A 14,662-nucleotide genomic window follows, 5' to 3' on the forward strand; every position below is an offset into this window, starting at 1 on the left:
ACCATGTTTGACATACTTAAGCCATTTTTCTTTAATGCTTGAACCTTCTATTTTTGTTTTATACCCTTTTTTTTCTTTCCCTTTCCTTTTTTTTTCTTTTTTCAAACAACCAGTCATTTATAATGTACCATACAAGATTTTTCCTATACAATTATTTCTCTTTCCTTTATTCTTTCTTACTAAAAACATACCTCATACCAACAATCTTTTTTACATTTTTCCTAACGTTAGAGCTCCAACCAAAGCAGTAAGTTTATAAGCAGTGGAAGGGCTTAGATAGGATTCAACATAAAACTATTAGGGAAATCCAAAGTTAAACAAAAGGCACCCAAAAGCACAATTGTGAGGGCAAAGAATAATGTGAGTTTTAATTTTGTATATAATGTCCTTTTCCAATAATGGAGCTGAACATGACACAAGTAGCTGGAACTACAGACGCACACCACTACGTCCGGCTAGTTTTTTTGTGTGTGTGATTTATTGTAGAGACAAGGTCTCACCAAGTTGCCCAGGCTGGTCTCAAACCCGCAAACTCCCAAAGTGCTGGGATTACAGGCTGAACCACTGCGCCCAGCCTAGTTTTTAAGAACTCAGACCCACAGGCCCTCCCTCACTTCAGAAGATGTCACAAGTTGGAGGTTTCTGCAACCTACACCCCCTCACCCCAACTCAATAATCTGCTAGAATACCTCAAATAACTCAAAGAAACATTTACTTACATTTACCAGTTTACTATAATGGAAACAGATTAATTAATAGCCAAATGAAGAGGTACCTAGGGTGAGATCTGAAAGAGTCCCAGGAGATTCTGTCCCCATGGAGTTGGGGTACATCACATTGCTGTCACACAGATGCTTTCATCAATCTGAACCCTATAGTGGGAATTTTTATGGTGGCTTTGTCATGCAGGCATGACCACTTGTTCATAATGCAATTTCCAGCTCTTCTTCTCTCCCCAAGGATGTGGGCTGGGGCTGAAAGTTCCAAGCTCCTCATCATGGCTTAGTCTCCCTGGTGACCAGGCCCCATCCAAGAGCCCACTATGAATTACTTCAGCAGAACAGAAGACACTCCTATCACCCAGGAAATTCTAAGGGATTTAGGAACTCTGGGTAAGACAATTCTGTCACCCACAGGAAATTACAAGGATTTTAGAAGGTCTGTGTCAGAAACCAGGATGGACACCAAATATATTTATTTTCTTTTTTCCTTTTTTTATTTGTTCTTTTCAGTCGGAGTCCCACTCTGTTGCCAGGCTGGAGTGCAGTGGCATGCTCACAGCCACTGCAGCCTCAACCTGCTGGGCTCAGGTAATCCTTCCATCTCAGCCTTCCAAGTAACTGGAAGTACAGGTGCACACCACCACGCCTGGCTAATTTTTTTTATTTATTGTAGATACAAGGCTCTCTATGCTGCTCCCAAACCCCTGGGCTCAGGCAATCCTCTTACCTCAGCCTCCCTAAGTACTGGGATTACAGGCGTGAGCTGCCATGCCCAGCTGCAGATACATATGTCTTATGTCACAGGTGATAAGAAAGTAAAATATCAAGTCATATGAGAATATGTGTGATGGGGAAGACAAAGCAGAGAAACTGGATGGGGGTAGGGGTGTAGCAATAGGGTCTTCAGAGAAGGCCTTGCTGAGAAGATGACGTTTGAATAAAGACTTGAAGGGGATGAGAGTGTGAGCCATGTGAATATTTGTGTCAAAAGTGATCCAGGCAAACATTTTAAGGGAAAAGCCCTGAGGCAGGAGGCCAGTGTATACCTAACCCTGAATTGTACCCTACATCTTTAAAATTAAAATATTTTTTTAAAAAAGAGTGAGCCGGGCTTGGTGGCTCAGCCTGTAATCCCTCACTTTTGGGAGGCTGAGGTGAGTGGATTGCCTGAGCCCGCGGGTTCGAGACCCATTTGGGCAACTTGGCGAGACCTAATCTCTACAATAAATAAAAAAAATCAGCCTGGCATTGTAGTGCGTGCCTGTAGTTCCAGCTACTTGGAAGGCTGAGGCAGAAGGATCGCCGGGACCCAGTGGGTCGAGGCTGCAGTGGCCGGGAGTGACCACTGCACTCCAGTCTGGGCGACAGAATGAGACTCCAACTCAAAAAAAAAAAAAAAAAAAAAAAAAAGAGAGACCCAGGCAAACATTTTAAAAGGGAAAAGCCTTGAGGAAGGAGGCCAGTGCAACTGGAACAAGGCCTTGGGAAATGATTACGCGGTGAAGTCAGAGAACACAGAGGCCAGCTCATGCAGGATGTTGGTCGCTGAACTTTCCTCTGTAAGAGATGTGGGTGATTTTTTTTTTTTTTTTTTTAGTCAGGATCTCACTGTCACCCAGGCTGGAGCACAATGGCATAATCATGGCTCACAGCAGCCTCCTGGCTCCTGGACTCAGTCATTCCTTTCACCTCAGCCTCCTGAGTAGCTGAGATTATAGGTGTGTGTCACCACACACAGCTAATTTAATTTTTTTGTAGAAATGAGGTCTTGCTATGTTGCCCAGGGTGGTCTTGAACTCCTGGTCTCAAGCGATCCTCTCACCTCGGCCTCCCAAAGTGCTGGGATTATAGGTGTGAGCCACTGTGCCCAGTTATGAGTGGCTTTTGAGCTGAGGAAGGTCATGATTTGATTTCCACAGCTACTGTGTGGATGGTAGATTGGAGCAAGGGTGGAGCCAGGGATCACTGTGAGATACTGCAATGACCCAGGCAAGGGACACAGTCTGGCACAGGGGATTAAGGAGCAGTGGCTCCAGATGTGCCATGATGGTAGAACCAGTGGAATTTGCTGATGGATTGGGATATTGGGTGTGAGAGAAAGAGAAGGGATCAAGGGTAATCACAGCAGCACTGTCCAGTGGAAGCCCATGTCATGATGGAGGTGTTCTGGGTCTGCAGCGTCCAGGAGGGCAGCACTAGCATGTGAGAGGTGTCCAGTGCAGCTGAAGAGCTGAACTTATCATCTTAGGTAGCTTTTGTTTATTTGTTTGTTTAATTTGAGTCGGGATCTCTGTCACCCAGGTTGGAGTTCAGTGGCACAATCACGGAGCTCACTGCAGTTTCAACCTCCTGTGGCTCAGGCAATACTCCCACCTCAGCCTCCCAAGTAACTAGAACTACAGGTACTCACCACCATGCCCAGTTAATTTTCTTATTTTTTGTGGAGACGAGGTCTCTCTATGTTGCCCAGGCTGGTCTCGAACCCCTGGGCTCAGGCGATCCTCTTACCTCAGCCTACCTAACTGGGATTACAGGCGTGAGCCATTGTGGCCAGCTGCAGATACATATGTCTTGTGTCATAGACAGGTAATAAACAAGAAAATAAAATATCAAGTAATATGAGAATACGTGTGACGGAGAAGACAAAGCAGAGAAACGGACGGGGTGGGGGAAGTAGCAATAGCATCTTTGGAGAAGGCCTTGCTGAGAAGGTGATGCTTAAATAAAGACTTGAAGGGGATGAGGGTGTGAGCCATGTGGATATTTGTGTTAAGAGTGATCCAGACATTTAGAGTCTATCATACTCAGTGATCTATCACAGAAACAAAGAACAGAGTGCCACATGTTCTCATTCATAAGCAGATCTTGAACAATTATCATAATACTATAAGAAACGGATTGGCAGTCATGGGAAACTGTCAGGGAAGGGGGGTGGAATTGACAGTTGAGGAAAACTGCCAGGGGAGGGAGGGGCTCACCTCATCAACAAGGGTACCTGCATATTGAACATTTGTATAACTAACCTGAATTGTACCCCACATCTTTAAAATTAAAATATTTTTTTAAAAAAGAGTGACCCAGGCAAACATTTTAAAAGGGAAATGCCTTGAGGAAGGAGGCCAGTGCTGCTGGAACAAAGCCTTGGGAAATGATTACGCGGTGAAGTCAGAGAACACGGAGGCCAACTCATGCAGGATGTTGGTCGCTGGGCTTTCCTCTGTAAGAGATGTGAGTAATTTTTTTTTTTTTTTGAGTCAGGCTCTCACTGTCACCTAGGCTGGAGCACAGTGGCACAATCACGGCTCACCGCAGCCTCCTGGCTCCTGGACTCAGTCAATCCTTACACTTCAACATCCTGAGTAGCTGAGACTATAGGTATGTGCCACCACACACAGCTAATTTAATTTTTTTGTAGAGATGAGGTCTTGCTATGTTGCCCAGGCTGGTCTTGAACTCCTGGGCTCAAGCAATCCTCCCACCTCAGACTCCCAAAGTGCTGGGATTATAGGTGTGAGCCACTGTGCCCAGCCATGGGTGGCTTTTGAGCCGAGGAAGGTCATGATTTGATATCCACAGCTACTGTGCGGATGGCAGATCAGATCAAGTGTGAACCCAGGCATGACGTGATGTGCTGCAATGACCTAGGCAAGGGATGCAGTCTGGGCACAGGGGGTTAAGGAGCAGTGGCTCCAGATGTGCTGTGATGGTAGAACTAGTGGAATTTACTGATGGATCGGGATGTTGGGTGTGAGAGAAAGAGAAAGATCAAGGATAATCACAGCAGCACTGTCCAGTGGAAGCCTATGTCATGATGGAGGTGTTCTGGATCTGCAGCGTCCAGGAGGGCAGCACCAGCATGTGTGGTCATGAAACACGTGAGAAGTATCCAGTACAGCTGAATTTTCATCTTAGGCAGCTTTGTTCTATTATTTGTTTGTTTTGAGTTGTGGTCTCACTCTGTCTCCCAGGCTGGAGTACGGTGGCACAATCATGGAGTTCACTGCAGCCTCGACCTCCTGGGCTCAGGTTGATCCTCCCACTTCCGCCTGCTGAATAACTAGAACTACAGACACAGGCCACCACAGCCAGCTAATTATTATTATTATTATTTTAGAAACAGGGCCTCGCTATGTTCCCCAGGCTGATGTTGAACTCCTGTGCTCAAGCGATCTGCCTGCCTCAGTCTCCCAAAGTACTGGGATTACAGGCATGAGTCAGCACACCCAGCCTTTTTTGTTTTTCCTTTGGTGCTCTATATATTTAGGGAAACTTCTCTAGTAATGAACTATAGAAACAATTCCTGAAAGTATAGTCTTTGTAACCTTAGGTAGCGTTAATTCATTGAAAGTTTTTGTGTTTTTGTTTTATTTTAAAGATGTGGAGTACAATTCAGGATTAGGTACCTAAGTGGTCAACATACAGGTGAAGTTTAGGCCTCCCATTGGTCCTCACATCGCCTGGTTTGGGATCAGGTATCCTTACTGATGTTACATGCCCCTTCCCCACCCTGCCCTGCTCTGGGAGTGTCCCACTACTGCCAATTCCTTTCTTGTAGTATTAGAATAAATGCTCAGGGTCCACTTAAGAGTGAGAACATGTGGTACTCAGTTCTTTGTTTCTGTGATAGATCACTGAGTATGATAACCTCTAAATCCATTCAAGTTGCTGCAAAGTCAGCTCCTTAAAAGTTAAGTAGTTCCTGTTCTATGACAACAGAAGTTGCAGAGGCATGTGCCTGGGTCTTCTTCCCTGCGGACCACAGGAACACTTTGTTTACTTGACCAGGAACTCCTTGAAGACAGAAGCTGCCTCTCAATTATTCCTATACTTGCAAGACTGGAAAAGTGTGTGGAATTCAGTAGGTACTTTGTAAAATTTTTTTGTGTATGTGTGACTGATGGACTTTAAAAAATGAATGAATGGGGGAAATGTTTTAAATAATTCCATGTGGTAGCAGCTACTGTTGTGGACAGTTAAACAGTAACATTTTTGGCCTGAGCAACTGAGAGGATGCAGTTCTGTTTACTGGGATAGGAAGACTATTGGTGGGTGGGAGCAAGTTTTCTGGGGATTAGCCTGGAGGAAGGGGAGAAGAGATTAGGAGTTGGGCATGAGATGCCTATTAAGTATCCAAGTGGAAATATCTTGGAGGCAGTTAGATATACAAGTCTGGGATTTAGGGGTGAGATCTGGTCTGAAGATATGTCTGGGAGTCCCATCTCCCTGAATGGAGCTTGAATGGGGCATTTGGAGCCACAACACTGGGAGCACAGGGGAAATGGGTGTCTATGGATAAGAGAAGAGGACCCAGGAAAGAAAACAGAGGATGGAGGGAAGCAAGGTGACTATGGCATTCTGAACACCAAGTGAAGAAAGCATTTCGAGGAGAGATCATGGTGTCAGATGCAGCTGCCTAATCATGAAATGGGAGTCCCGAGCATTGGTCATTGGTTTTAGCCACGTGGATATCATTGGTGAACTTTGTGGATGTGGATATCATTGGTGAAATTGACAAGAGGAGTTTCCATGGGGAGTCATGACCATCTGATTGGCATAGGAGTCAATGTCACTAGTCATTAGGGAAATGTAAATTAAAACCACAAGGAGATGCCATTTCACACCCAGTAGGTTGGTTGGCATAAAAAAAATTCAGGAAACAACAAATGCAACCAGAAAATAGGGAAACTGGAACCTTCAAACATTACTGGTGGGAATGTAAAACAGTACAGCCCCTGTGAAAACAGTCCAGTAGTTCCTCAAAAAATTAAACCTAGAATTACCATAGGATGCAGAAATTCAGTTCCTAGGTATATGCCCCAAAGAATTAGAAACCTGTGTCCATAGCCAGGCATGGTGGTGCGTGCCTATAATCCTAGCTACTCAGGAGGTTGAGGTAGAAGGATTACTTGAACCCAGGAGTTTGAGTCCAGCCTGGGCAATATAGTGAGACTCTGTCTCTTAAAAAAATAAAAATGTTTTTTAAAACCTATGTCCACACAAAAACTTGTGCGTGATTGTTCATAGTAGCATCATTCGTAATAGCTAAGAAATGGAAATATCCCACTGTCCACCAACTGATAAATGGATAAACAATAATGTGATCTGTCCACGGTATGAAATATTATTTGGCAATAAAAAGGAATGAGCCAGTGATACATACAACAACATGGATGAACCTTGAAAACATTACACTAAATGAAAGAAGTCAGTCACAAGAAAACACATATTGCCTTTTTGTAAAGCAATTCATGTGAAATGTCCAGAATAGGTAAATCTGTAGAGGCAGAAAGCAGATCAGTGACTGCTTAGGACTTTGGGGAATAACAGAGTGAGGAATGAGGAGTGACTACCAGTGGGTACAGAATTCCTTCTGGGGTGTTGAAAATGTCCTAAAACTAGACTAGGCTTGGTGCAGTGGCCTCCTGAGTAGCTGAGACTATAGGTGTGTGCCACCACACACAGCTAATTTAATTTTTTTGTAGAGATGAGGTCTTGTTATATTGCCCAGGGTGGTCTTGAACTCCTGGGCTCAAGCAATCCTCCCCCTTGGCCTCCCAAAGTGCTGGAATTATAGGTGTGAGCCACTGTGCCTAGCCATGGGTGGCTTTTGAGCCGAGGAAGGTCATGATTTGATTTCCACAGCTACTATGTGGATGGCAGATCAGAGCAAGTGTGGACCCAGGCATCACCAGGATGTGCTGCAATGACCCAGGCAAGGGATGCAGTCTGGGCACAGGGGGTTAAGGAGCAGTGGCTCCAGATGTGCTGTGATGGTAGAACTAGTGGAATTTGCTGATGGATTGGGATGTAATCCTAGCACTTTGGAAGGCTGAGACAGGAGAATCGCCTGAGCCCAGAAGTTCGAGACCAGCCTGGGCAACATAACCAGAACTAGTATCTACAAAGAAAAAAAAATTTAACTGGGCATGGTGGCACACACCTGTAGTCCCTGCTACTCAAGAGGCTGAGGTGGAAGGTTCACCTGAGCCCCGGAGGTTAAGGATGCTGTGAGCCATGATCAGGCCACTGCACTCTCGCCTGAGTGATAGAGTGAGACCTTGTCTCAAAAAACAATTTTTTAAAAATAAAAAATTAAGTTGCGGTGATAGCTGTACAAATCTGTAAACTTACTAAAAACCATTGAAATATGCTATACATGTGCAAGGGGTGAACTCTGCGGGAGAGAAATTGCAAACAAGTACAGACAACTCTCTCAAGGAGTTTTGCTGTTAATGGGAAGAGAGATGAAACAGTAGCTCACGGGGAATCTAAGGTCAAGAGTGGGAGTCTTAAAAACGTAAGAATAACATGTTTGGATGCTGATGGAAAAGCATCCAAAAGAAAAGACCTGATAATGGAGGGTCAGGTGAGAACTGCCAGCGTGAGATCTTTGAGAAGACAGGAGGACATGGGGCTGAGTGTCCAAGTGGAAGAGATTGGCATTGGCTCCGAGCGCAGGCAGTACACTTCACCAGCAGGACAAAGGCACATGTGTGGGGACAGACATAAATGGGAAGTTGTAGAGATTGGGGACTCTGAAAGCCTCTGCTTGTCACCTCCATTTTCTCAGTGAGATAGGAAGCCAGTTAGGAGGAGGTGCTGGGGGTTTGGGGAGAAAAGGAATGAGTTAGCCTTCGGAGGGGATGGACCAGGGCCAAAAGCACTATGTGGTGCCTGGCAGTGTCCAGCAGGTAGGTGATGCTCCGTAGGTATCTGTGAATGAGTTGAGTAATTTAATCCCACAATTTTGATCCATGGGATTAATAACCCTATTTTCTGAAGAGGAAAATGGGGTTTCCAAGAAGAAGGGTGTGTTGTCCAGGTTCAAGCAGCTAGCACCCAAGACAGTTCTCCATCCTGCAGTCTCCCCAGTTCTCAAACAAGAGGGAAGCTCAGAGAAAATAAATAAAGTTCTTTATTATATCCTCATCACACAGTACAAATGGAGATCCAGTAAGAACAGGGAGAAAGCGGGTCCTTTCGAGTCAGCTCCTAAAAACCCACACCCTGATCAATAAATACCCCTCCCCAGAGATCCAGAAGTCCCAGCCCCAATACAGTTCAGACTGAAGACTCTTGGGTCCATGACCCCTTCGCTTCACAGAAGAGGGAAACCGAGGCCCGGACAACCACCTGGCAGGTTTGTGGCTCCCGGGCCCCCTCCGGGGGTCCCCTCTGGCCCCTGGCCTCCCCCTGAAGAGCCTGGAGGAGGCAGGCCTCACACCTGGACGCGGTAGCCCCCCGCCCGCCGCCGGCAGAGCCTTCGCACGCCCACCCAGTACAGCGTCAGCATGACCACCCAGTACCCTACGTAGGCGCCGGCCCCCGCAGCCAGGTGGCGGGCCTCGGCAGCCCGGGAGGGGCCGCTCCAGTCGGCCTGGGCCTCCTGCGCCACGCTGCGCACCAGGCCCCCGAGCAGCAGCAGCGCCCACAGGGCCAGGGGTAGCACCGGGACGTAGTTGGCGGCCAGTTTGCGCCGGCCCGAGGTGCCCCAGCCGCTCTGGTTCATGGTGACCAGCGCCAGGAACTTGGCGGGCAGGAGGCCACACATGTAGAGGGGCGCGTAGAGCGACAGCAGCACCATGCGCAGGCAGCCCCGCAGCCAGGCCGCGAAGGCCGCCTTGGCCAGGGCCACGCCCTGCACGCACAGCAGCACCCACAGCAGCGCCCACGGGCGGCCCGCGTAGAACAGCCGCAGCACTGTGGCCGCCACGAAGAAGGGGAAGAGGCCCGACACCACCGCCTCGTAGGTCATCCACGCGTGGTGCCGGTGCCACCACAGCGCGTTGTACAGCCACTCGCGGAAGTACGACTTGGACCAGCGCGTCTGCTGGCTCAGCCAGCGCAGGAAGGACGAGGGCGTCTCCGAGTAGCAGCGGGACCGGGAGGTATACCTGCACGGGGTGAGACACGGGGGCGTCAGCCCAGGAGGTTGTGGCAGTGGTGAGCCATAATTATGCCACTGCATTTCAGCCTGGGCAAGAGTAAGACCTTGACTCTAATAACAGCAATAATAATAATATCTAAGAAGGACTTAGTGAGGATTGAATGAGGAGGATTCAATGCCAAGTGCTTAGGGAACTAAGTAGTACTTAATAAATGTCAGCTACTTCTGTTTTACTATGACTAATGCCATTACTATTGCCATTACTAATATCCTAGTGGTTACTGACACTATTACTAATACTATCACTAAGATATTACTAATACAATCATGCATACTATTGTTGGCAGGCTCTACAGTGAGGAGCGAGACAGGCGAGGTTGCTACCTAGGGTCATCCCTGTGTCAGAGCTTTTCAAGGGAACCCTCAGGCCCTCTTCCTGTGTCCTGGCAGACATCATTAAGCAGTTCCTGAATGGTTTCCAGTCAAGTCCACACAGGCTGGAATCCCGGCATGACTCGACCATGTCCAGTCACTTGGCATCCCCAATGGCCTGCCAGCTTCCGACCTTGTCTCCTGCAATCTGTCCTCAAAACAGCTGCCAGGCCGGGTTTGAGCCTGTAGTCCCAGCACTTTGGGAGGCCAAGGTGAAAGGATTGCCTGAGCCCACGGGTTTGAGAACAGCTCTGGGCAGCTTGGTGAGACCTCATCTCTACAATAAATCAAAAAATTAGCCAGGCGTGGTAGCATGCACCTGTAGTTCTGGCTACTTGGAAGGCTGAGGCAGAAGGATTGCCGGAGCCCAGCAGTTCAACGCTGGGGTGGCCATGAGTGTGCCACTGCACTCCAGCCTGGGTGATGGAGGAAGACTCCAACTCGAAAAAAAGAGCTTCCAGAGGATTCCTGCTCTGCTTTAAACCCTCCCTCGTCTTAGCCCAAAGTCCTCACCATAGCCTGTGAGCCTTTCCGAGTGGACCCTTGTTAACATTCATCCTCTGAACACTCCCCCAGCTCAGCACTCCAGGACTCTCAGCCTTGATCCACTTCCTACTCCAAGAACTCCACTGAACAACTTCCTTCCCCTCCTGAAAACTTCCTACCCACCTCCTGACATTATCTCCAGAGCACATCTCCTTCCCATGCTGTATGTTCTATGTATGTATCTTCTCTATTTTCTGTCTCCCTGGTCAACGTGAGCATGAATTGCTGTCCCTGTTGTCCACAACAGCATTCCCAGAGATACCTTGTAGGCACAAAATGGAATATCTGTCGAGTGAATGAATGGATCCTCTTGGTATATCCCAAGTTCTCTCTGGGTCTTTCTTTTTTTTTTTTTTTTTTTTTTTTTGAGTTGGAGTCTCTGTTGCCCAGATTGGAGTGCAGTGGCACGCTCCCGGCCACCGCAGCCTCAACCTGCTGGACTCTGGCAATCCTTCTGCCTCAGCCTTCCAAGTAACTGGAACTACAGGCGTGCGGTACCACGCCCAGGTTAATTTTTTATTTATTATAGAGATGGAGTCTCACCAAGTTGCCCAAGTGGGTCTCGAACCCATGGGCTCAGGCAATCCACTCACCTCAGTCTCCCAAATCACTGGGATTACAGGCTGAGCCAATGAGCCCGGCCTCTCTGGGTCTTTCACTGGGTCTGGCTTTGTAGAAATCACTCTCCCCCAAGAAGAGGAACTCCAGTTGGTCTAGACCACACTCCTCTGAATCTCACTGAATTGTTTCTCTTCCCCTGACATTTACTAGAGTTTAGGTGGTCCCCTCTGCCACTGGATTCTTTTTCAAGGGCACTCTCACTAGTTAGATCCCACCCTATCCATTCATCTTTGCCCTTCCCACCTCGCCTCACTCCACACTTGGAGTGATCTGTGCTGCCTTGTTCTCCATGGTAGAATCAACTTGCCCCATCTAAATTCTAGGTGAAATTCCCCACCCTCACTTTGCCTCACTTGGTAGAGATCATAGGGTCACATGGTTCATTGCAAATGTCCCTTCTGCCCCTTATAGTATCTTCCTCTCTCCTCTAATATCTCCCTCAGTAGCGTCCACTGGCTCAGTGCAGAGGCCTTCTCTGCCCCTTATGGTAACTTCCCCCTCCCCTAATATCTCACTTGGTAGAGGCCAGGCTCGGTGGGTCAGCCTGTAATCCCAGCACTTTGGGAGATCAAGGTGAGTGGATTGCTTGAGCGGATTTAAGACTCACCCGGGGAACTTGGCGAGACATCTCTACAATAAATCAAAAATTGGCCAGGTGTGGGAGCGCATGTGTGTAGTTCCAGCTACTTGGAAGGTTGAGGCAGAATGATCACTGGAGCCCAGCAGGTTGAGGCTGCAGTGGCCGGGAGCGTTCCACTGCACTCCAGCCTGGGCAACGGCGTGAGATTCCAACTCAATAAAATAAAATAAAATATCTCACTTGGTAGAGCCCTTCGGCTCAGTGCAGATGACCCCTGACTCTTATGGTCTCTTCCTCTCTACCTTATTATCTCACTTGGTAGGGTCCATCTCCCCTGGTGATGTCACTTTGATGGTCCTTTTAGTTTGGAGTATACACACACACACACACACACACACACACACTTGCTAGGATACTCATTGGCCTCCACACACACCCGACCACCCAATCCTCTCAGCTTACTTAGTAGCATAACCCATGCTGAGCATGCGGTTGGTGAGGTGCCTGTCATCTCCAAAAGTACAGTGTGTGCCCAGGAACTTCTGGTTGTACCAGGCCTCCAGAAACTGCTGCAGGAGGTTGTTTCTGTATAGGCCTGTAGGGGGCGGGGAGGCGTGGAAGAACATCAGCCTCTGCTGTGTCAACACCATTCCCAACGCTATCTCCAGCCCCAGCCCCATCCCCAGGCCCAGCCTCAGCCCCATCTCGGGTTCCAACCCCATTTTTCATGATCTTAGACTCAATCTCAGTTCTACTCAACCCCAACTCCAGCCCAAATCCTGCCCCCAACCTCACACCCATCCCACTTGCCTGTCACTGAACCACACCCACTGAGACTGCAATCCCACCCCAATCTCATATCCACTCTCATAGCCCCATCCCAAAACCCATCTTCAACCTCAAATCTGGCCCCAACCCTGTCCTTGACTCCAAGCCCATCCCATCCCCTTCCCCAAACTCTTCTGCAGCCCCAATCCCCATCCACATTCTTTCTCCAACCACATTCCCTGAACCAAACCCAGTCCCAGCCCAAATGCCATTCTCACTGCCAACTTCCATCTGATTCCATCCCCAGTTCCTGTCCCAGCCCCCTTTGTCCCCAATCTCAATCACATCCTCAACCTCTGCTCCACCCCAGCACCCTTTTTCTCTCTCCATCCCATCCATGGCCCACAGGAACCCTGCCCCTGCTCACCTAGGGGACCACTGATGCAAGACACACAGTGGAAATAGCTCTGACAAGCCCGCTCCACGTTGAAGGCTACCCAGTACCGCAGGCTGCTTAGGAAGCTGACCCAGGAGTCCAGAGGGTTAAGGATTCGCACGTCCCCCCCAACAGCCCCTACCCGGGGGTCCTCGTCGAGCACTTGCACCAGTTCCAGCAGTGCCATGGGGTCCAACCTCGTGTCGGAGTCGCACACCTGTGAAGTGAAAGGTGTCAGGGTCAGGCCAGACACCAGCACTGAGCCAATGGCCCCTATCAAGAGAGATGTTGGGGGAGAGAGGAAGATACCATTAGGGGCATTGAGGGTTGGGCACCAACGGTGTGGGATGCAGCTGGGGCACTCTGCAATCAATCTGAACATAACTTTGAGTTTAGTCATTTTCAACATGTAATCACATCTTAACATGAACTGGAAGTCCCACACCCTTGTATAATACCCTCCTCTGGTGTGCAGGTGAGATCTGTAACTTGTTTTTAAGCAATAGAATGTGACTAAAGTTATGGAATGTAACTCCCATGATTATATTACCTTATATGAAAATAATGAATGGGTTTTACAATGTGGTTAAGTCTCCAAATCTGTTGACTATAAGGAGACTATCTTGGGTGGGCCTGACCTAATCAGGTGAACCCTTGAAAAGAGGACTTAGACTGGGCTTGGTGGCTCAGCCTGTAATCCCAGCACTTTGGGAGGCCAAGGCAAGTGGATTGCCTGAGCCTATGGGTTGGAGACCCAACTGGGCAACTTGGCGAGACCTCGTCTCTACAATAAATCAAAAATTAGCTGGGCGTGGTAGCGCGTGCCTGTAGTTCCGGCTACTTGGAAGGCTGAGGCGGAATGATCGCTGGAGCCCAGCAAGTTGAGGCTGCGGTGGCCGAGAGCATGCCACTGCACTCTAGTTTGGGCGACAGAGTAAGACTCAAAAAAAGAAAGAAAGAAAGAAAGAAAGAAAGAAAGAAAGAAAGGAAGAAAGGAAGGAAGGAAGGAAGGAAGGAAGGAAGGAAGGAAGAAAGAAAGAAAGAAAGAAAGAAGGGCCTAGAAGTCAGAAACTCTCTCTTGCTGGCCTTGAAGAGGCAAGCTATCATGAGTTCTATGACTGCAAGGAAATGGATTCTGCTAACACACACCTGAGTCTTAAATAAGAACCCCCCCCAACTCCAGCTGACACCTTGATTGCAGCCTGGTGATACCTTGAGCAGAGTCAGTTAAGCTGTGCTCTGTGAGACTCCTGACTCATAGAAACTGAGATAATACATGTGTTTTGTTTCAAGCTGCCAAATGTATGGTAATTTGTTACCCAGCAACAGAAGACAAAAGCACTGCATTAGTGAGTGAATCTCTACACGGAATGGATGAATGACTAGATGCATAAATGAATCTCTGTATTGACTAGGTAGATAAATGGCTGAACAGATGAACAAAAGAATCTCAACTTCGAAGAAGGGAAGGGCAGGAGAGAGGGAAGAAGGAAGGAAGGAAGGACATTTCTACATTTAATAGGTAAATGAATGAGTAAATGAGTGATCTCCATATTGGATGGATAGATGAATGCATGGATGAATAAGTGAAGGTAAGAATTCTACACTAAGCCGGGCTCGGTGGCTCAGCCTGTAATCCCGTGCCTTGGGAGGCTGAGGTGAGTGGACTG

General features: G+C 48.0%; 1 protein-coding gene across 1 annotated transcript in view; it reads right to left on the minus strand.

Moving 5' to 3' along the window:
- Nucleotides 1-8,647: 8,647 nt before the first annotated feature.
- The window catches only part of HAS1 (hyaluronan synthase 1), a 12,735-nt gene continuing 6,720 nt past the window's right edge, over nucleotides 8,648-14,662 (minus strand). Inside the window, exons 4-6 of the mRNA XM_021705964.1 lie at nucleotides 12,984-13,209; nucleotides 12,251-12,383; nucleotides 8,648-9,616 (exon numbers count right to left, since the gene is read on the minus strand). Coding sequence (XP_021561639.1) covers nucleotides 8,941-9,616; nucleotides 12,251-12,383; nucleotides 12,984-13,209 — 1,035 coding nt within the window. The 3' untranslated portion in view covers nucleotides 8,648-8,940. The remainder of the gene's footprint in view (nucleotides 9,617-12,250; nucleotides 12,384-12,983; nucleotides 13,210-14,662) is intronic.

The sequence above is a fragment of the Carlito syrichta genome, unplaced genomic scaffold (assembly GCF_000164805.1).
Source record: "Carlito syrichta isolate Samal-C Ts95f unplaced genomic scaffold, Tarsius_syrichta-2.0.1 Scaffold314858, whole genome shotgun sequence".
In the NCBI taxonomy this organism is placed as follows: domain Eukaryota; kingdom Metazoa; phylum Chordata; class Mammalia; order Primates; family Tarsiidae; genus Carlito; species Carlito syrichta.